This window comes from Schizosaccharomyces pombe (genome assembly GCF_000002945.2).
Source record: "Schizosaccharomyces pombe strain 972h- genome assembly, chromosome: I".
Lineage (NCBI taxonomy): Eukaryota > Fungi > Ascomycota > Schizosaccharomycetes > Schizosaccharomycetales > Schizosaccharomycetaceae > Schizosaccharomyces > Schizosaccharomyces pombe.
In genome coordinates, this window is record NC_003424.3 from 631,470 (window position 1) to 650,097 (window position 18,628).

Here is an 18,628-nt window from a genome sequence, read left to right on the forward strand (position 1 = left end):
ATATATATATATATATGTATGTATATACATCTATTAATTAGTTAAACTAAAATCTTTAAGTAACACCATGGAAATAGAGAACGAATTCATCTACGTGATTTTGTAGTCCGTCGATAAGACTGTAAAGGAACATTTGTAGAGCTTGGACTTAAGGAGCCGTTCATTGATAGGGAATTGCTCCGTAAAGCAGCATTGGACTGGGAGCGTAGCAGTTGCTGTGAAGGAAGCTCCAGCGGTTGTGCACTAAGAGGAAGAGTTCCACGATAAAAGGCGCCATATTGAGTGAGTGAAAGAGTAAAATCGTCCATAAGAAAATCTTCTGGAGACATATCGTAATCTTTTGCTAACTTAAGTATCAAGTTTTGTACTTGCACAGATATTTGGCGCTCCTCATCGGAGAGTACGTTATGAGATGTGATTCTTTGATTTTGAAGCAGTTGAAGATGCTGTAGTAACTTATTCAATTCAACAAGTTCCCCTTGAATAGGTACAGAAGTCCATGAGTCTTCTTCTAATAGACTCAAATTGTTTTGAATGATGTCAATATCGATTGACTTCTCGACAGGTGCCTCTTTGTAATGACTAGATGCCCGATAACAAGCAACAGAATGAAATGAAGAATCAGGAATAACAGAAGAAGATGAATTTTTGTAAGGAGCAATTGAGGAGAAGGGGCCAGACTGTAGGTACTTCACAGTAGGAAGTTTAGCCAATGAAGGATTAAATTCTATAACTGATGCAGGAGGTTTGGCGGTTGAGGGGGGGGATAACTTATCCAAGGTGTACTCTTGGGAATTAGCAACGGATGGAGTTGGCAAAAGGGCAACTGGCTTTGCAATTATTCCTCCATCTGGTAATCGACTGTCTAATCGGGAAGTTCGAGCAGTAGAACTGAACAAAGGACCAGCAGAACCGACCATAAACAAAGCGTGTGACCTGAATTGTGGTTGTAAATCTTGACTAAATTAGTAAAGTCTATAAATAAAAAAAAAATAAAAAGAAAAGAAAAACATTTTCATTTTAACTTACCATTTTCCAATGAAGCGGTTGAATTTTCAGCATCAAAAGTGAAGCCATTTTTTATTTCTTTCCCAACAACTTTACTTTGTTCGAGTGTGGTAATTCGGTTCACCGATGTATATAATTTGTCGACATTCCAATAATCAGCATCTTTTGGAAAGTAGGAATGAATTATATGCACGCATACATTCGTCCAATCTTCTAGAAACTCTGGGTACCTTTGATAAACAGCGGACTTTAAGTTTGCCTCGAGGGTTTGCTTGTTTGTGGTAGCAGTGCAATTCAATACTAGATTGCCCGCAGGTGCAGAAGAGATATAGGAAAGAATTAAGGAGCAACTTTCAGCATTCATTGCCGAGTTTGTTTTACGAATTGCTATCAAAAAAGGCCGGATAACGGTAATGCGTTTCAAATACTCAAAATATGCCCAGATCGATAAAAACCAAAAAATTTCTTTTTTGAAACCATGCAAATTGTAATGTCTTAGTTTTTTCGGGCAACCTAGGTACTTTGCGCGGAACAATCTATTATGTTCTCTTCACTTTGCACCTTTGACTACCTTGTTGATGTGAGCTATGCTAGCACCGAAGTTTTAGTACGTTGGCGATGGAAGCACACTCGATGTTGGCGATATAACGAATGATATCTGCGAAATTCCCTAGGCCTCGCTAGAGATCATTATTCGGTAAACAAAAGAATGGAGTGGGTTTTCATGAAATGGACGGATTCTTTTAATCGGAAAGAAATGGGGTGATAGGCATATTAGAAGATAATAATAATAATAAATAATAAAAAGTTCATATTTTAGTAATATGTTTTTGTAATCGTAGCAGATCCGATCATAGAAAAATGGTATACTGTAAATGTTAGGTGCATTTGATACCAAGCTAACAGTATCATACATGTAGCAACACCTCATTAAGTATAAGAAATCATTTGTTTCGAGTAACCCTTTCAATTCTAACCAGTTGCAGTAGATTACCATGTTCTGAATATCCTAGTAATAGCCTCAGCAACTAGAAAGTGATAACGCACGTTTAATGCTGCGTTTGTAATGTTTAATGTATTACTATGCAATATGTTATGCAACTTGCTGAATAAGTTCTATATAGAGTACATAAAGTGAATAATAGATCAAGCGAAACTTCAAGCCTATCTTAGCGAGGAATGCTTAAAACTGAACTATTAGATACTGCAGTACGCAATAGCAATTTGTTTATGATAATTCAGAGAAATTTCTGTACTGTATATATATACACACATACTTGATAAATGAATCATTATAGATGTCTCAAATAAAATTATTTTTATGCGTCTATATTACACTATTTATAGACGACTAAACAAGTTGAGCATCACAATTGCTCAGAGTTCGGCGATTGGTAGAAACAAAGCATGAACAGAGAACAAAGATTGTTTTTTTTTGTGTTTTTGCTCTTGTTTTCCCCCATATCAAAATATCTTCTAGCAGAAAAGACGATGGAGAATTGATGAAATTAAATATTTTGACACACTGAACCATGGCTTTAAGTTAACAGCAGTACCTGCGTATACTTAGCTCGCTAAAGAAGCAGAAATGCTCTTGAAAACAAAGTCTAGCATTGTTTTTATATAAAGAAGTTAACAAATTTCAACTCGCAATCTCTCCACATTCCATAGCCCAGCACTTGCTAAAAGACAATTTTTTCTAAACAACAACGAAAACATTATCGGGTTACGGCAAAGACTAAAAAAAGGATGCCAATTTTCTCAAATTATTTTTTTTGAAGGGTTCTGCTAGATCAAGAGCATACAACAGAGGTGGATTAAAACAGTTTACCAAACACCACAGTGAAAGCAATACACATATGTTTGAAGCGTAGTGCTCAGTAATTCATATGAAGTATAATTTTAATTCAGACTATGTTTGTCATAAGATCAGCGATATAAATAGAAGAAGTGATAAAAATGTCTATATGAAGAAACCATAATCGTCAATAAATCAAGTATTGAAAAAAGAAATCGACGTTCTCACACAATTTACATGCAAAAATCAATACTTGAAAAAATGTCAACATTCTACGCTAAGCGTTTACTTAAGAAAATTTGCAACTCATAATAGCTCATTAAATAAAGGAAAGGAACTGCTTTTGTTGTAGTGAGAATGTCACTTTGGTTCCAAATACATCATGGATTGTTGTCATTCATTATGAAATCCCCACTGACATATGTAACTGATTAGATGAAAATCTCACATTTGTTTTGTCTTGCGATTTACCACCATCTTCTAAGACACTCCTTTCTTTGAAGCAGCGTGGTTTCAGCAAACGAAGGCTTCAACTAAACCCTTGTTTGCTTACTTTTTTATCGTTTACGTTTGGTTGTGGAGGTTACTATCAGGCTACACCAAGGTACTCTTGACTTGAGCAGAATTAAATATATACGCCAACCGCCGAGATTTTCTAAATATGATTTTTTATGACAAACTGAAACCGGCTGATGTGTAAGTATACATATATTTAACTACTTCAACTCAGTTTGTGAACGAGATTGAAAAATTTTCAGTACGTCTTGCAACTCGCTAACATAGATTCGAATAGGCTGGTTATTGGGTCTGCTGATGGGCGAGTTATTGAAGCTATCGAGTATATTGCTGATCTTCACAAACAGCATGGTTTTAAATTTGCTATTTGTCTTGGCAATTTGTTTTCCCACAAGCGTACAACTAGTGCGGACGTTGTTAAACTAAAAAATGAAAAAGTAAAGGGTATGATTTTGAATGGCCGGTTTTATCGAACGAGAAATTCTTTTCTTTAATGCTTTAATCACGATTGATAAATCTTTCTTCTTATTCATTCTTGTTGCTAACCTGAGCTGTAGTTCCTATACCAGTCTATTTCGGGGTTGGTACTGCTGGTTTGCCAGAGTCCATTATTTCGCATATGGCCATGTATGGACCAGAGGTAGCACCTAACTTGTTTTGTATGGGTATTTGTGGGTTTATGAAAACTTTTTACAAGTTTACAATTGCTCAACTTGGTGGATCTTATAATGAGGAGAAATACTACCAACCTCCCGAAAAATTTGAGCAAAGCTTAAATGAAAAGTGTTTTCATCGAAGTGATGTACAAAAGTTGTCTAAACGTTGTGACATTTTGTTCAGCTCTGAATGGCCGGAGGACGTACAAGAAAACTCTACTCTCCCTGAGAGAAAGTTGCCTAAAGGTTGTATGCCGTTAGCTGCACTAGCTGCTAATTGTATGCCGCAGTACTTTTTTGTTCCTGGGCCAGTTTACTACGAACGTGAACCCTACAAAAACTCTGCCGCTATTAATGTTAACACTGGTACTGTCACTCATTTCGTGGCTTTGGCCCCTTTCAAAAACTCCAAAAATGAGAAGTTTTCATACGCTTTTACTCTCTACCCCTTGACAACTGAGTACATGCAGCCAGCTCCTCCTAACTGTACTGCTTCTCCATTTGAGCATAGGCCAATTCCCTTAAAGCGTGCTTCAGAAGATCAAATTATTCCCCAGCAAACAAATAAATTCCATAAATCTAAATCAAGCACTGCTCTCTTTAAATCTAAAAAAGATTCTAGCTCGTCCCTCAACAAAATGCACAAGTCAGAGTCACATAGTGCACTCAATAATTTGCACAAGTCCGAATCAGGCACTTCGCTCAATAATAGACGGTCTAAAGTTGGACGTGAGTTCCGCTTCTTATCTCTGCGTTTTTTCCACCGTCACTAACTTCTTTTCTCAGCCGGGTCATGCTTCTTTTGTTTGAGTAATCCAAATGTTGCACTTCACTTAATAGTCGCTATTGGTAACGAAGCTTACATGGGTACGTTTATACACTCCAATGTTTGCGACACGCTGTTTAAATTTTACTCTTTTTTATACTAACGACTCAGCGTTGCCCAAAGGCCCTCTTACTACCACGGCATCGAATACCCCAGCTTTAGCTTCCTCTGGTCATGTTTTGATTATACCAATTGCGCATGCTTCTGCTTTAAGTACTTTGTCGGACACCTCATATGAGAAAACTTTAAATGAAATGAATCGATTTCGTAAAGCTGTAACTGATATGTACAATGCTTGTGATTCCGATGCTTTAGTATATGAAATTAGTAGAGCTAACGGAGTTCATTTGCATTGGCAAATGATTCCCATCCCCAAGATTTCCTCACATCGTATTGAATCAGTCTTCCTTGAAATGGCAAAGGAAGCTGGTTACGACTTTGAGGAAAGGGATGTAGAACCTCATGAGCTGAACTATTTCCGTGTATTTCTACCCTCTGGAAAAATCTTAATTCATCGATTACAACTAAGAGAACGATTTGATTTACAGTTTGGGCGACGTGCTGCTGCAAAAATTTTGGGTCTTGAGGATAGGGTTGATTGGAGAAAATGCGTTCAGACAGAAGATGAAGAAAAAGCTGAGAGTGAAGCTTTCAAAATGTGTTTCAAACCTTACGACTTTACATAAATTTAGTATTTCATTATAATTCATAAATAAATTATTTAAATTCATAACTGGAACATCATTCCATTAAAAGGTGGACGTCGCTTTAATACCTTCACTTCCTATTCGACGCATGGCCTCTTCGCCGCCCGTTGCTAATATAGGTTGTTCAAGGGCTTCTGCAACACATTCCCATGGGCTTCTACTGCCACCCCATCGTAGGATGGCTTTACGAAATTTCTCACCAGCCTCACGGCTTAATGGATTTCCAGCAAAAAGTTTACTAAAGATTAGCGAAGCCAATACCGTATCAAAAATGTATGAATAATAAGTAGCGCTATATCCATAAAGATGACTAAACTGAAGATACCAAGCAGCAGGTGGAGCAGACTCAAACCCACTGAACTTTCTGGTTACATTAGTAACTTCATCGATAGAATTAAATGACGGATCTAAGACAACCTTCGAGTGAAACAATTGATCCACCATAGCCATACAAATTTGAGATTGTAAATCTAAGGGTGCTGAACTATTTTCAACCATGTTATGATGGTTCAAAACTTGTACAGGTAATGGAATCTCAGTTCCTTCGTAGCGAGCATAAAGCGGTAATACGGCTGGATTTGACATAAAAAACTCCATAATAATTGAAGGAAGTTCAACAAAGTCGGTTGCACAACGAGTTCCGGCTAAGTTCTGATATTTAGTATGACCTAGAATGGAATGCATGGCATGCCCCATCTCGTGAAAAAGTGTTTTCACATCCCACAAATCTAAAAAGGTAGGATCCATTCCACTAGAACGTACGAAATTACACAATAACGAAATGACAGGTATTTGATACCGTTTGTTATCCTTGACCCTTATATTAGTAGCATCATCAAATCCAAGACTTATAGAATCGTCAAAGCTTGTCAAGTCTAATTCCCGAGAAGAACGAATTGTAAAATGAGCAGCTCCATCTGTTTTTCCTGTTCGAGCAAATAGATCGAAATAAATTACACCCATTACATGATCATTTTCATTGTAAACATTGACCTTATTTACATCAGGATGCCATACCTCACCAGGGGAAATGTCCGCTGGAACAAAACGAAGCCCATATAAAGAACTAAATAGTCTAGATAGACCTTGAATAACTGTACCAACAGAAAAAAAACGCCGATAATTCGTTATAGAAGGGTTTAAAGAAGGCTTTTGATTTATAAGAGATTGTTTATAGCGAGCAGTATAATATTCCCTGTCCCAAACATCAAATGATGGAAGAAAATTCAAGTTTAACTCTTTTTTCTTCATTAACGCGAGATTGTTTAAAATCTTTTTTAACACGGAAGAATTTTTTAATGATAAGTTCTCTAAAAATTCAACAACATGTTTAGGAGCATTAGCCATTTTATCTATAAGTTGTAAATCTGCAAAACTACTTTTTCCCACTAGTTTCGCAACTTCCGCTTTAGACCTCAAATAGGAATTTAGCAATTCGACTTCTTCAACTGTTCCTTTATGACCTTCCATGTAAATTTCTTTCCTGACGTCGGGATTTGCTACACTAATCAAGGCCTGTGTACCTTCGTATCCAACAGTTGGAATCATAATAAAGTTTTTGTCATTCTTAGAGAGTGAGCGTACAAAATATGGGTCCGAACCAGCCAGACGTTGCTTAGAAATAGTTAAATAACGCTGAGGACGATTCATGCTATTATTAAAAAATGCTCTTCCAAGAGTTGCAGATTCAGAGGACTTTTTAACAAAGGAGTTTCTTTTCGAGCTCTCTAAATTTACGCCCGATTTTTCAAAATCTTGGAGGAATACTCTTCCAACAGTATATGCTTCAGGATCTGTATCTTTCAACGTAGGAGTCTGTTGTAAAGAACACTTTAATTTTTCGTAAAGACCTTGATGAGTGTTTAAAGTGTTCATCAGCTCAAATAGATAACTGTAAGCTTCTTCTGCTTTCATTACCACCATCTTGTCAGGATGGGCGCAGCGCACAAACTCAAAAAGGTCAATGACACTGCATAGTAAGTTAGAAATCCTGTCAAATTTGCTGACTACAATTGACCCGTCTTCAGTATCCTCGAGCAAAAGATCCTCAATCACGGCCTTACATTTTTCAGATGCAGTTTCCGCGAGCCTTAGGAAGCCGGTATCTTTGTCGGAAAGGAAGTGATTACGAAACAATCCTACTCCCTGAATTCCATTTCTTTTCGTTATCTGGTTCACAGCTATATTCTGATCATCAAAAATTTGACGCAACAATTGGTCTTCCGCTTTGCGACTTTGAACATTAGAATATTTTCGATAAAGACTAAGAATGCACTGCCTATTTCCAATTACTTTTTTTTTTCCCAATGTAAGCAAAGTTCTTACTTGCATCGTAATATGCGACAAATTTTTGGTACATGTACAGGCTATATGAATGGTATATATTTCCAGGAGGGTTTACTTGAAATACCAACCACAAAAAGTATCCGCATGAATAGTATACATATAAAAAAGAAAAGCAATCGATCGTTCAGAAGAAGAAAAGTTTTTGGAAATGAAAAAGAATTTGATTTAGAAGAATTAGATGATAATGATATTCGTCTACGGCAAGCTTTGGAAGCTACTAAGAGGCGAAAAATTAGAAATTCGATTATCGGGATAAATGCTGAAAAGTTATTAAATCAAGAAACAAAAAAAGAGAAACAATTGAACACTGCTAATGAGCCTCATGAAGCTAATGATCAGACCTCAGCTCAATCGTCGAAACTTATAGAGGCGCAACTTCCAACCGTCGAAGATAGGTTTGCTAAACAAACAAACGAGGTTGACATCAACACGCATTTATTAAACTTTGTTGAAAAAAAACTGAAACAGGAAAGGTTGGCCCAAAACTACTCAGAAAATGGAGAGACTAATGCACTTAATACAAAAAATGAATCGACGGTACAAAACATAAAAAATTCCTTACATCCAAATGAACATTCATTTATTAGAGATGCAGCTGCTCTTGGTGCTATACGTGAAGTAGATTTAGGGATTATTAGTACCGACGTTGATAATTTGAAAAATGGTCGGAAACGACAAAAAAAAAGAGCAAGAATGAAAGAAAAACTAGACTCGAAGGCTCTTCGCACCTCTGAGGACGCTGCTCGGGATGAATTTATTGAAAAAATGTTAAAACCGATATCCCAAGATGAAGAAAGTAAGGGAATCTACAGGCGTTTTCGCGTTTACAAGGATGGAACTCAGGATTAACGATAATAAAAAAGAAGCAACAGTTTGGCAAGGTTCATTAATTCAAATTATTTATTACATTTTTTGAGTAATCAATTCGGATAAAGAGGTTTGTTTGTGTTTTATAAAATCCTTACTCAAAACCTCAAATGTTTATTTATCAAAAATATAGTTTTGTAACTTTTAATCATTATGGGCATTAAAAAGAGGGCTTTTGCTAGAAAAGACGAGCTTAACTAAATAACTAATTTTTCACAAGTTCTTCATTTTGAGGCGCTGATTCATCGTTTGTTGAATTAACAGCGACAGGAGGAGGAGGAGGCAAAGGAGTTGTTTGGGAATCGTTAGTAGAAGAAGCGTCTTTGGTTTTATGATCCAATTCTCTGCTTAGTTTTTCTTCTTCATCTAAATATGATTGAATAGAAGAATCTTGGATAGCGCCTTTATGAGACTTCTTATGTCTTTGATAGTGCGGGATAGATATTTCATTGCTAGATCCAGCATTAGCAGAAGCGATTTTAGGTGGTTCTGGAGTAGGCAAAAAGTTTTCAGTTTCACTGGGCTGAGACACTTTATGATCTGGACCCCCCAGCATGGGATTTGAAAACACAATGTCCCCAGGTTGTGGAGGAGGTCCTGACAAAGGAGCGGGTAAGCGATGCAAGACGCCATGTCCAACACCACATCCAATAGCTCCATTACCTCCCCAATGACGATTTGGGACAATGGTAACTTGACGAGTGGAGTCGCGATAATGATTGTAGATATACAGGCGTAAGGGTCTGTTGAGATGCTGTTAAATTGTTAGTCAAATAATTTATCTTAGCACATAATTTACATACAGACTCAATTAGGTCTGAAAGCGCTTTTTCTCCTGTCATCATTCCTTCAGGAGTTCCGACGATATAATCTTCATACGGAACAAGGCTAGCTCGTGCAACAGGAGAATCGTCTATAACATTCAAAATATGCCAAATGGCATCCACGGCAGGAGCGATTGATGCCCACTGTAAAACCATGCCAATTTTTTCTGTAGTCGTTAGAAAATTTATTTGTATTCAATAAGCGTTCATAAAAATACATCCAAAAAAGATATAAGAATCGTTAACCGCAGCTAGAAACTTACCGTCACTGTTAATTTTAATATTAACTTTCCTCGTAATTTGCCCTTTTAAAGAAAATACTTCTAAAGTTACTTCGGGGGAAGAATCACGAAGCAAAGCCATAAACATTGAAGGGTCTCCATTCTGTGAAAAACACTTTAGTAATGATAAAACTATAATCAGTTCATACCAGTAAGATCCCATTCACTGCCGTTATAAAATCGTAATAAGACTCAATTCTGGCATTATAGGCTTTCGAATCGTTTTCAACCTTTAATACTCTGAAACCACATGATTCATCTGATTCTCGATGAATACCAGCTAAAGCTTCTGATTTTTCTTTAATAAAGTTCTTTAAACCACCAAACATTTCGATTGTTTAGTACTTAAATAGGGTTGGTGGTGATTTAGGTAATGGCGCGGTTGACTCGCTATGATATTAAGTTCATACAGTCGGAAATTTATGTGAGTAAAATGATGCTGATATTAATAAATTAAAACAAAAAAAGGAAAAAGAAAAATTAATAAAGCTGTTGGAAGCAATCACCGCTCTTTTAAATATTTTACTGTCAAAACATCATAAAAAATAAAAAGAAATGAATTTCATTAAACTTTACATGCTCATTATCAAAACGAAAGGTTTGTTTGTATAAATAATCGATTCTCCTCCCTTCGTATCCATCTCAAAATCTTATTAACATTTGCAATAAGCAGTTGACTGCTAGTGGTAGCGTTAGCAATACAATGAAAGTCGAACGATGCAGTTGACCACGTGAATAGAAGCAAAGATTCATGGACAGTCATATTAATTGAGAAAGAATTTTTTTTGTGAAATGCCTGGTCGTGTAAGCTAGCATAAATAGCATAAAGAGTTCTAAAAACATAGTTAGCAAAGCAAATGAGCCCAAAGATAGCGATCGTATTGAAATTGTAAAGAAAAATAGATCATTGTATACGTACCTAGTATTGAAATTGGGAGTTGAAAATGAATAGCCAGGAGTATAAAACTGTGAGTATTTCTTTGAATAAAACAAGTAATGTGAAATACAAGGAGATCCGGGATTCCTTGGCGTAGTTCTATCCATTTCTTCACAATAAATGAGCTTTTTCAACCATCCATGATCCTGAATTTCCTGAGCAACTTTGCATTTCACTGATTGCATTTCAAAAAAGACACCACTTTCGCTGCTCCCCATTATCAAGACAGTGTCCTTACATAGGAAATAGCTATAAATGTAAATATAAGCATCTGGATTTAGAGTAGGAAAACAAACAGGCACCCAATGCTCCATTGAATCATTAAAAGACTGTGTGCGGAAGAGTGATAGGAAAAGTAAATAGAGATCATTAGCATGTAATAAAAGCTTCTTCGCCTTAACCATACAAACAAGCCGACCTCGTATAGCTATAAAAGTAAACAGCAGAGATTTGGGTGTTTCTCTCAACAGCAGTTGCGACAGCTGATCACGAAAAGAGGAACGTAAAGGAAGAGGAGATATGGCATTCAATGTGGGGACTAATTCATAATCATTAAGTTGATCACATAGTTCTTTTAGGAACTGCTCGTTGCTTCCAATAAGTCTTCTCAAATCAAAATTTGGGCGGGAGTTTAAGGTCAGCTGCATAGCTTTCGCAGTAACCCCAGTAAGTATTTGGCAATATAAGAGGTTTAACTCACTGAGTAAATATGCTGCGCTTAAAGTTGTCGATGGCGATACGCCAACAAGATAAAGAGGATTTTTGGAGAGAACAACGATAACATTGGAAAAGGTAGAAAAGCTTGTTAGCTCTTCTTTCGACACTTCGAAAGAGCTAATAATTGCTTGTAACGCGCCAACGGTTGATGGCTCAATTGAATCATCAACAATGTTACTAAACACGGGCTTCCCTGATGAAGAGAATATCAAATATGTGCGCTTTTGTTTTGCCAAATCAAAAGATATCAACGAAAGTAGTTTTATAATTTCATCAACAGCCGTATTGTTACTACTGCTCGATACTGAAGTGCTTACATTAAGCGGAGAGGAATTATCATGCAATATATCAGAAAGTAATTGTTCAACGTTTTCCACGTGGCTTCGCAATTCTGGTGTAGACCTGCTTACTTCTTGATCATCCTCTGACACCGAAGGCGCTGCCATTAGAACATTACCAGGGTTTAACAGCAGTGATCCACATTCCGACTCATGAGATCTATGAACGTTATCATTTTCCACTTCCTCCTTGATTGATGAATGCTCAGATGTTGGTTCCATCAACTGGCTGTTTTCATTAGTGGGATGGATTGAATAAGGAGGACTGTAGCTGTTGTAATAATGCTAACCTCGCTTCATTCACTCATTTACGGTTAAAATTAAGGGAAAAGAAGGCGTTTTAAATATTTTGCTTTTTATTGAATAAAAAATAATTATTGATTCTTTAAATAAATGTTGAAACTCAACTTTGCGGTGCAATCATAAAGATATTGTGCCGAAGATGATTTCGTACCTAGTTGTATAGGTAATTCAAAAGGGAAGATTGGAATGGCTGAGTCTTCGGCAAAGAATTTCATATTACAACTAAATGGCATTCAAGATACGTTTACATGGAAGTCAATTGTATACAGAGAACAGTACTGAATTTAAAATAAAACTAATAATTACACGTTCTATGAAATGTACGCGCTCTAAACTAAGAATACTCTTTGGTTAAGAAATTAATGTTAAAAAGCGCTTAGAATATAGCGCTAGATGTATTACTACAAACTGTTTATATTGAGTTATTTAGGAGTGATCACTGATCTATCGTTTCAACTAAAATGCTGCTTATCCTTGACTTCTCAAGGTCTAAGGATGGTATTCACATTTAAAGATCTAGAAACTTGTTGGCTAACTTTTCGAGATGGTTCCATCTAATATTGAATAGAATTGAGATTTGCGCATTGGTTCTTTCAATATCTATATTGCTCCAAAACAAAAACATTAGTCTAGTACTTGTAAGAAAACACAAGTCATACAGGGAATCGAAAATAAAAAATCAGTTGAAATCTTTAATCGACGCTTCATATTTCATTTTGAGCAATAATAAAACACTCGATTAAGCCAACCATCATCTAGTTTGTTGAACATGCTCAGTAGTCGGTATTAACTTCATAGAGACTTGAATAGATATAGGAAATCTTTTAATTTTTTGATATTTTATATTTGAGAGTAATAGAATAGTGTTTTATATAGCAATGCTTAAAAGCTGTCTCATTATTTTCTTTTGCATGAATATGAACGTAAGAGAATGAAATATATATATTATAAAAATATTTGATTATAATATTATTTACGATCCAAAACTAGAAATATACAGTCGCTGGTACATGCCTGGTAAGCTACGGCTTACGTTGTTGCGACGAGCTTCTTGTTCGCTGTAAGCTACTTTCCACTCAACCACCGCAACTCTGGGTTTATCGTACACTATCTGGAAATGGTAATATCATGTGTAAAAACCGTACTAACGATATAGTCTTTAAATCCTCATCAGATTTTTAACGAAAGTGGCATCCAAGAGCGGGGTGAAAATGCCCGTCTTTCATCGTTTGTGGGTGCAATTGCTGTGGGCGATTTGGTAAAAAGCACTTTAGGTCCTAAGGGAATGGTAAGGTCAAATCTACATAGAAAAAATTTTTAATTAACGATTTATAGGACAAAATTTTACAATCAAACTCTTCGGGTGATATTGTTGTGACAAATGACGGTGCTACCATTCTTAAGTCTATAGCTTTGGATAATGCAGCTGCTAAAGTTTTAGTGAATATCTCAAAAGTCCAAGATGATGAAGTTGGCGACGGTACTACCAGTGTGTGTGTCTTCGCTGCTGAACTTCTTCGTCAAGCAGAAATTATGGTCAATGCAAAAATACATCCTCAAGTGATTATCGATGGTTATCGTATTGCTACTAAAACTGCTATCGATGCTCTTCGTGCTTCCTCTATTGATAATTCTAGTGATCCTGCTAAATTTCGTAGTGACCTCGAGAATATTGCCAGAACTACTCTGTCTTCCAAAATCTTATCTCAGAATAAAAACCATTTTGCTCAGCTGGCTGTTGATGCAGTGCTTCGCTTGAAAGGTAGCACGAACTTGGATAACATTCAAATTATTAAGATCCTTGGTGGTAAACTTGATGACTCCTTCCTTGATGAGGGATTTATTCTCAATAAAACTATTGGTGTTAACTGTCCCAAAGTTATGGAAAATGCTAACATTTTAATTGCTAATACGGCTATGGATACGGATAAAGTGAAAGTTTTTGGTGCTAGGGTTCGTGTAGACACAACTGGCAAGCTTGCCGAACTTGAACGCGCTGAGCGCGAGAAAATGAAGGCTAAAGTTGAAAAAATCAAAAGTCATAATATTAATTGCTTCATTAACCGTCAACTCATTTACAATTGGCCAGAGCAGCTGTTCGCTGACGCTGGTATTATGTCCATTGAACATGCAGACTTCGATGGAATTGAGCGGCTGTCTTTGGTCACTGGTGGTGAAATTGCTTCAACTTTTGACCATCCTGAACTTGTCAAATTAGGTCACTGTAAGAAAATTGAGGAGATCATTATCGGTGAAGATAAAATGATCAAGTTTTCTGGCGTTGAAGCCGGAGAAGCCTGCACCATTGTTTTACGTGGTGCCACTCATCAGTTACTGGATGAATCTGAACGAGCCATTCATGATGCATTAGCTGTTCTTTCCCAAACAGTCGCTGAATCTCGAGTCACTTTAGGAGGAGGTTGTGCTGAAATGCTAATGGCCAAGGCAGTGGAAGAAGCTGCTACCCATGAGCCTGGTAAGAAGGCAGTTGCTGTTTCTGCTTTTGCAAAAGCATTATCACAATTACCAACTATATTGGCTGATAATGCTGGCTTTGACTCTAGTGAGCTAGTAGCTCAGTTAAAGGCAGCTCATTATGATGGCAACGATACAATGGGTCTTGATATGGATGAAGGAGAGATTGCTGATATGAGAGCCAAGGGTATACTCGAGGCATTGAAATTAAAACAAGCTGTAGTTTCAAGTGGATCTGAAGGTGCTCAACTTTTGTTACGCGTTGATACTATATTAAAGGCTGCACCAAGACCCCGTGAACGAATGTAATGGGCATAGTGGTTAACAACTATTTTTTTCAAATAAAAGGACATTCTTACTAGTACTTAAAAAGATTAGAAATAAAAGGAGGCGATTACATTGTTAGTGTGACCAAAATTTAATTAAGGAATGTAAATGTATCGAGAAATTTGGCTTGTTCCTTCTTGCAAACTTGAGTTGACTTGTAATAAATGATTAAAAAGAAAAAGTTTACCTCGTAGTGACTATGAGGAGATAGCATCTAAATGGAAAAATAGCCAAAGAAATCTTCGCAAGATCTCAAGCATTTCGAAAGAAAATATCCCCATTTCATACTCATGGAATTGATGCAACCGGGGATGAAGTTTCATACTCCAAGTAACTCGTAAAATAAAATTAATAAAGCACCCAATAGCGTAAATAAACATAGGGAACCTTTTATGATTAATGCTTTTGTGAAAAGGAAATCGGATTCTCCAGTCAATGAAGACGTCCCATAAGAATGTATAAGCAGAGCTCAGGAGAGCCGAAAGAATCCATAACCAAAATAAATAACCGTGTCCAGATGTCAACGTAAATTTAGTTTGCTTTGCATGAATGATAGCAGAAAGATATATTACCGGAAGAGCTGTTGCATGTTTTAAAGCGCTTAGCAGGTTAATTTTGAATGTATGTTTTCTACGAGATAACCCGTAATGTAAGCATTGAAGTATTGCAACAATGAAAGGATAGGCCATTGCTAGAGGAACAAAAAAAGTGCCATCGCATTTTAGATCAGGTCTAAGTGTAAATTTACTAATATGACCCTGTAAGACACAACCAAAAATGTAAAAATCACCAAGTGCTTTAGCATATGATGTGAATATTTCAGAAACAATGAAATCTTTATAAGGGGAACGAAAATCTGCTTGAAAAAACAAAAATACGCGAATTATGCTTTTCCTCAACCCACGTTGAGAAGACCGGTAGCGCCATGGAAAGGGAAAAACTATTAAAATAAAAGCCGTTATTACCCAGAGAAGAGGATAAATAGGGTGAGAATAAAGGCCACCAATGTCTCCTTGAGTTTTCTTTAAAAATAGAATAAACCCAGTAGCCCAAGAAATAGACAGTATAGCAGCAAAGCAATATCCAGCATGAAAATCAACTGGGCTAACTAAATTCGCCTTGAATTCAGTATTCTCCTCAAGATCCGTGTGCCTGTTAGATAAAGGAATTTGAAGTAAGTGATACCATTTTGAATTCAGAGAACCTCGTGGATTGGGAGAAATTGGTTGGTACCGATTCAGGATGTAAATTAAATGATAACAAACTGACCATAACCAGGTACCTAAAGAATAGAGATTGTTAGTATTAGTAAATTGAAAATCTTAAGTTCATACCGACTATAACCAGAAGACCTATACGAAACGGAAGCGCTAATTTGTGGTGCAAGGGAAACTCCACGACTTCCAAATCCATCTTTAAGCCGTCACTAGGCTAGATGCATAATTTAAAGTATTTGAAGAATGTTTTATTATCTTCCAATACAATTTTTAGCGGCATTAAATGCTCAGGTAGATGTGAGAAGGGAGGAAGAGTTCGGTACCAAATTGCGTAGTCGTGCACGGTTAGCATGCGCATCAAGCTACCAAAATAAGTATCTAAGTTGTGGGAAACAAAACAGATGTAGGCCTATTCGGTTGTTTAATACAAGTGATCAACCTAATGTGAGATTGAAGAAATGCTGTGCGTAGAATTACAGATTATCGTTGCGATTTATTGCACTAGATATTCAACGTTGGATATTACTATAAAACTCAGTATTATCAAAAGGAGTTTTTAATAAAAAGACAAAAGAATATTAACTGAAGCTAAGATAATTAATTCCTACGGTAGTATTGCCTACCTGTTTATTTCTACTGTCCTTTAAAATAAATTATGTATTTCCTACACCAATCCTGAGAGTAAATTTTATGCATATTGTGAAAGCCTAGCAGATACTTTAGGGAATGACTCAATCACGAAGGATGGTGAAGCCCGATTTGAGTATGTGACAAGATGCGAAACTATATACTGAATTGAAGTATCAACAGATGGTAAAATTTCTGACCAAGGTTTGGGTGGATATTCATGAAATATAAATTTATTCCAATCTGGGAAAGTCGAAAGTTCCTTAAAAACAGTTAGCAAAATCTGCATGAAACCCTATTATTTAAAAAAAAAGTCTAAAATGTTTTGTTTTTGTTCAAAGGCTCAGATATAATGTTAAAGATTTGAAACTTACAGGCCACATGCTTGGATTTGGAGTACCCAAAGTTTGAATAATACTGCTTGTTAACCTTAATTCACTAGGCCATCCTTCAGAAGATCCATCGTCAAACAAAGCTTGATTGGAAAATAGTTCAGCGATCAGAATGCCAAATGTCCAACGATCGACTTCATGACCATAAGAATGACAGCCGAACAAGGTTTCAATTGCTCTATAATGACCAGTTCCAATCTAAAAAAAACGTTAGAAATCTTGCAGGTTCGGCAAAATATAAAACTCTCTTTAACATACTTGGGGAATGAGTTCCTGCACTTCTTCTCCTGGATGCTGTTTGGACCAAGCAATACTGAAATCAGATAGATAAGCGGGGCCATTCATTGAATCCAATAGTATATTATTTGGATGAATATCACGATGCAGAATCCCATGCTTTTCTAGGTATTCAAGGGCGCTACTTATTTGCAATACGATCTTGCATTTTGTATCAATTGAAATTTCATCCATCACATCTGATAGAACAAACGATTTAAAACTCGTTATAAGGTAAACGGATCCTGCTTCATTGTCTATGAAAGAGTCCACTATCCTTTCAATGTGTGGATGGCCTATTGACTCTAAAATAAGCTTGCCTCTCATGGCATCGTGAGGTGGCCTTTTAAATACTAAACCTTGAACTTTAATAACATATAGTTTTTTGCTATTCTTTCTTTCACCCACGAACACTTCACTAATAGTGCCATCCGTCAGGTGCCTTATATCAGTGAGCCACGGAACGAAATGACCGACTGATTTCATTAAATTTATAAATTCAATCGTTCCTGATTGATTTCACTTGAAATTTTAAGCCTATCTAACAAAATAAAAAACAGCTAAAACGTTGTAATATAAAACTTTGAAAATTACTTATCGCAAGGTGTTTTACGCAATATGTTTTTCTTTTTATGCAATGTGTTTGGAGGTGAGGCTTACTCTTTTTACAAACTTTAATGAGAGCAGACATATAGATATGTACTGGCGGTGAAGGATGGCCACCAGATGAAAGCCTAACTGTGATCTCGCATGATGATGCTAAAAAGATATTGGATAATGCTTTTAAAAAAATATAAATAGATACCATTCTTATATGTACTTTATACATTTGTAGTACACTTATAAAGTCAGAGTATGAATTTTTGTAGTAAGGAAGAATACTAAGAATTCTTTTTTTATTTTTATTTTTTTTTCGCTTTGTTTGCTTGAATGAAAAAAATATCTTTGTGATAATAAGTGTTTTAATTGTTTTAGAGATCATATATGTGTCAAATGCGTCTACATTACCTTACTCGAATTGTCAAAAATGGTGAGATGTATAGGTTTAATCTTTTACTACTTTATCTGTTTCCAAAAATCGCTGCTGTTATAGGAAATTAGAAAAAATATTAATTTATTAAAGAAATATTAATAATGATTGTCTATGAAATGTTTTACGCAATGATGTTTCGAGATTATTACTGACAGTG

General features: G+C 36.2%; 10 protein-coding genes and 9 long non-coding RNA genes across 19 annotated transcripts; 10 read left to right on the plus strand and 9 right to left on the minus strand.

Moving 5' to 3' along the window:
• Window positions 1-41: 41 nt before the first annotated feature.
• rsc58 (RSC complex subunit Rsc58) lies at window positions 42-1,585 on the minus strand. Its single transcript, NM_001018409.3, has 2 exons — window positions 1,030-1,585; window positions 42-955 (listed from the first exon to the last, which is right to left on the minus strand). The coding sequence occupies exons 1-2, from the start codon at window positions 1,370-1,372 to the stop codon at window positions 87-89; spliced, it is 1,212 nt and encodes a 403-aa protein (NP_593010.1). The 5' UTR covers window positions 1,373-1,585; the 3' UTR covers window positions 42-86.
• On the plus strand, window positions 49-278 carry SPOM_SPNCRNA.2273. The gene has a single exon (NR_191641.1). It is a non-coding gene; the product is annotated as a non-coding RNA (long non-coding RNA).
• Window positions 389-949, plus strand: SPOM_SPNCRNA.2274. Its single transcript, NR_191642.1, has one exon. It is a non-coding gene; the product is annotated as a non-coding RNA (long non-coding RNA).
• On the plus strand, window positions 1,126-1,822 carry SPOM_SPNCRNA.668. Its single transcript, NR_151033.1, has one exon. It is a non-coding gene; the product is annotated as a non-coding RNA (long non-coding RNA).
• SPOM_SPAC1F3.08C (uncharacterized protein) lies at window positions 1,679-2,005 on the minus strand (the record flags this gene model as incomplete). Its single annotated transcript, NM_001018410.1, has 1 exon — window positions 1,679-2,005. One exon carries the CDS (start codon window positions 2,003-2,005, stop codon window positions 1,679-1,681), a length of 327 nt encoding a protein of 108 aa, NP_593011.1.
• Window positions 2,006-2,297: 292 nt separating this feature from the next.
• Window positions 2,298-3,399, minus strand: SPOM_SPNCRNA.669. The gene has a single exon (NR_151034.1). It is a non-coding gene; the product is annotated as a non-coding RNA (long non-coding RNA).
• On the plus strand, window positions 3,269-5,490 carry mug161 (CwfJ family splicing factor mug161; the record flags this gene model as incomplete). The annotated part of the gene is made up of 5 exons (NM_001018411.3): window positions 3,269-3,502; window positions 3,600-3,766; window positions 3,880-4,707; window positions 4,765-4,845; window positions 4,916-5,490. The coding sequence occupies exons 1-5, from the start codon at window positions 3,468-3,470 to the stop codon at window positions 5,488-5,490; spliced, it is 1,686 nt and encodes a 561-aa protein (NP_593012.1). The 5' UTR covers window positions 3,269-3,467.
• Window positions 3,429-7,879, minus strand: oct1 (peptidase Oct1). Its single transcript, NM_001018412.3, has one exon. It carries the CDS (start codon window positions 7,840-7,842, stop codon window positions 5,554-5,556), a length of 2,289 nt encoding a protein of 762 aa, NP_593013.1. The 5' UTR covers window positions 7,843-7,879; the 3' UTR covers window positions 3,429-5,553.
• Window positions 6,820-7,119, plus strand: SPOM_SPNCRNA.2275. Its single transcript, NR_191643.1, has one exon. It is a non-coding gene; the product is annotated as a non-coding RNA (long non-coding RNA).
• Window positions 7,880-7,922: 43 nt separating the features above from the next.
• On the plus strand, window positions 7,923-9,811 carry tls1 (splicing factor Tls1). Its single transcript, NM_001355984.2, has one exon. It carries the CDS (start codon window positions 7,942-7,944, stop codon window positions 8,704-8,706), a length of 765 nt encoding a protein of 254 aa, NP_001342820.1. The 5' UTR covers window positions 7,923-7,941; the 3' UTR covers window positions 8,707-9,811.
• Window positions 8,076-10,197, minus strand: grh1 (GRASP family protein). Its single transcript, NM_001018414.3, has 4 exons — window positions 9,979-10,197; window positions 9,812-9,932; window positions 9,528-9,715; window positions 8,076-9,478 (listed from the first exon to the last, which is right to left on the minus strand). Exons 1-4 carry the CDS (start codon window positions 10,156-10,158, stop codon window positions 8,930-8,932), a joined length of 1,038 nt encoding a protein of 345 aa, NP_593015.1. The 5' UTR covers window positions 10,159-10,197; the 3' UTR covers window positions 8,076-8,929.
• Window positions 9,883-10,333, plus strand: SPOM_SPNCRNA.2276. The gene has a single exon (NR_191644.1). It is a non-coding gene; the product is annotated as a non-coding RNA (long non-coding RNA).
• A 42-nt stretch (window positions 10,334-10,375) lies between these two features.
• Window positions 10,376-12,069, minus strand: aut12 (autophagy associated protein Aut12). Its single transcript, NM_001018415.3, has 2 exons — window positions 10,749-12,069; window positions 10,376-10,662 (listed from the first exon to the last, which is right to left on the minus strand). The coding sequence occupies exons 1-2, from the start codon at window positions 12,041-12,043 to the stop codon at window positions 10,416-10,418; spliced, it is 1,542 nt and encodes a 513-aa protein (NP_593016.1). The 5' UTR covers window positions 12,044-12,069; the 3' UTR covers window positions 10,376-10,415.
• On the plus strand, window positions 11,819-12,944 carry SPOM_SPNCRNA.2277. Its single transcript, NR_191645.1, has one exon. It is a non-coding gene; the product is annotated as a non-coding RNA (long non-coding RNA).
• On the minus strand, window positions 12,491-13,214 carry SPOM_SPNCRNA.670. The gene has a single exon (NR_151036.1). It is a non-coding gene; the product is annotated as a non-coding RNA, possible alternative UTR (long non-coding RNA).
• Window positions 13,154-16,620, minus strand: erd101 (EXS domain-containing protein). The gene is made up of 2 exons (NM_001018417.3): window positions 16,261-16,620; window positions 13,154-16,208 (listed from the first exon to the last, which is right to left on the minus strand). The coding sequence occupies exons 1-2, from the start codon at window positions 16,337-16,339 to the stop codon at window positions 15,124-15,126; spliced, it is 1,164 nt and encodes a 387-aa protein (NP_593018.1). The 5' UTR covers window positions 16,340-16,620; the 3' UTR covers window positions 13,154-15,123.
• Window positions 13,203-15,078, plus strand: cct2 (chaperonin-containing T-complex beta subunit Cct2). Its single transcript, NM_001018416.3, has 3 exons — window positions 13,203-13,244; window positions 13,281-13,412; window positions 13,460-15,078. The coding sequence occupies exons 1-3, from the start codon at window positions 13,242-13,244 to the stop codon at window positions 14,906-14,908; spliced, it is 1,584 nt and encodes a 527-aa protein (NP_593017.1). The 5' UTR covers window positions 13,203-13,241; the 3' UTR covers window positions 14,909-15,078.
• Window positions 16,367-18,515, plus strand: SPOM_SPNCRNA.2278. Its single transcript, NR_191646.1, has one exon. It is a non-coding gene; the product is annotated as a non-coding RNA (long non-coding RNA).
• Window positions 16,832-18,096, minus strand: csk1 (cyclin-dependent kinase-activating kinase Csk1; the record flags this gene model as incomplete). Its single annotated transcript, NM_001018418.2, has 3 exons — window positions 17,421-18,096; window positions 17,145-17,360; window positions 16,832-17,032 (listed from the first exon to the last, which is right to left on the minus strand). Exons 1-3 carry the CDS (start codon window positions 17,922-17,924, stop codon window positions 16,832-16,834), a joined length of 921 nt encoding a protein of 306 aa, NP_593019.1. The 5' UTR covers window positions 17,925-18,096.
• Window positions 18,516-18,628: the final 113 nt, after the last annotated feature.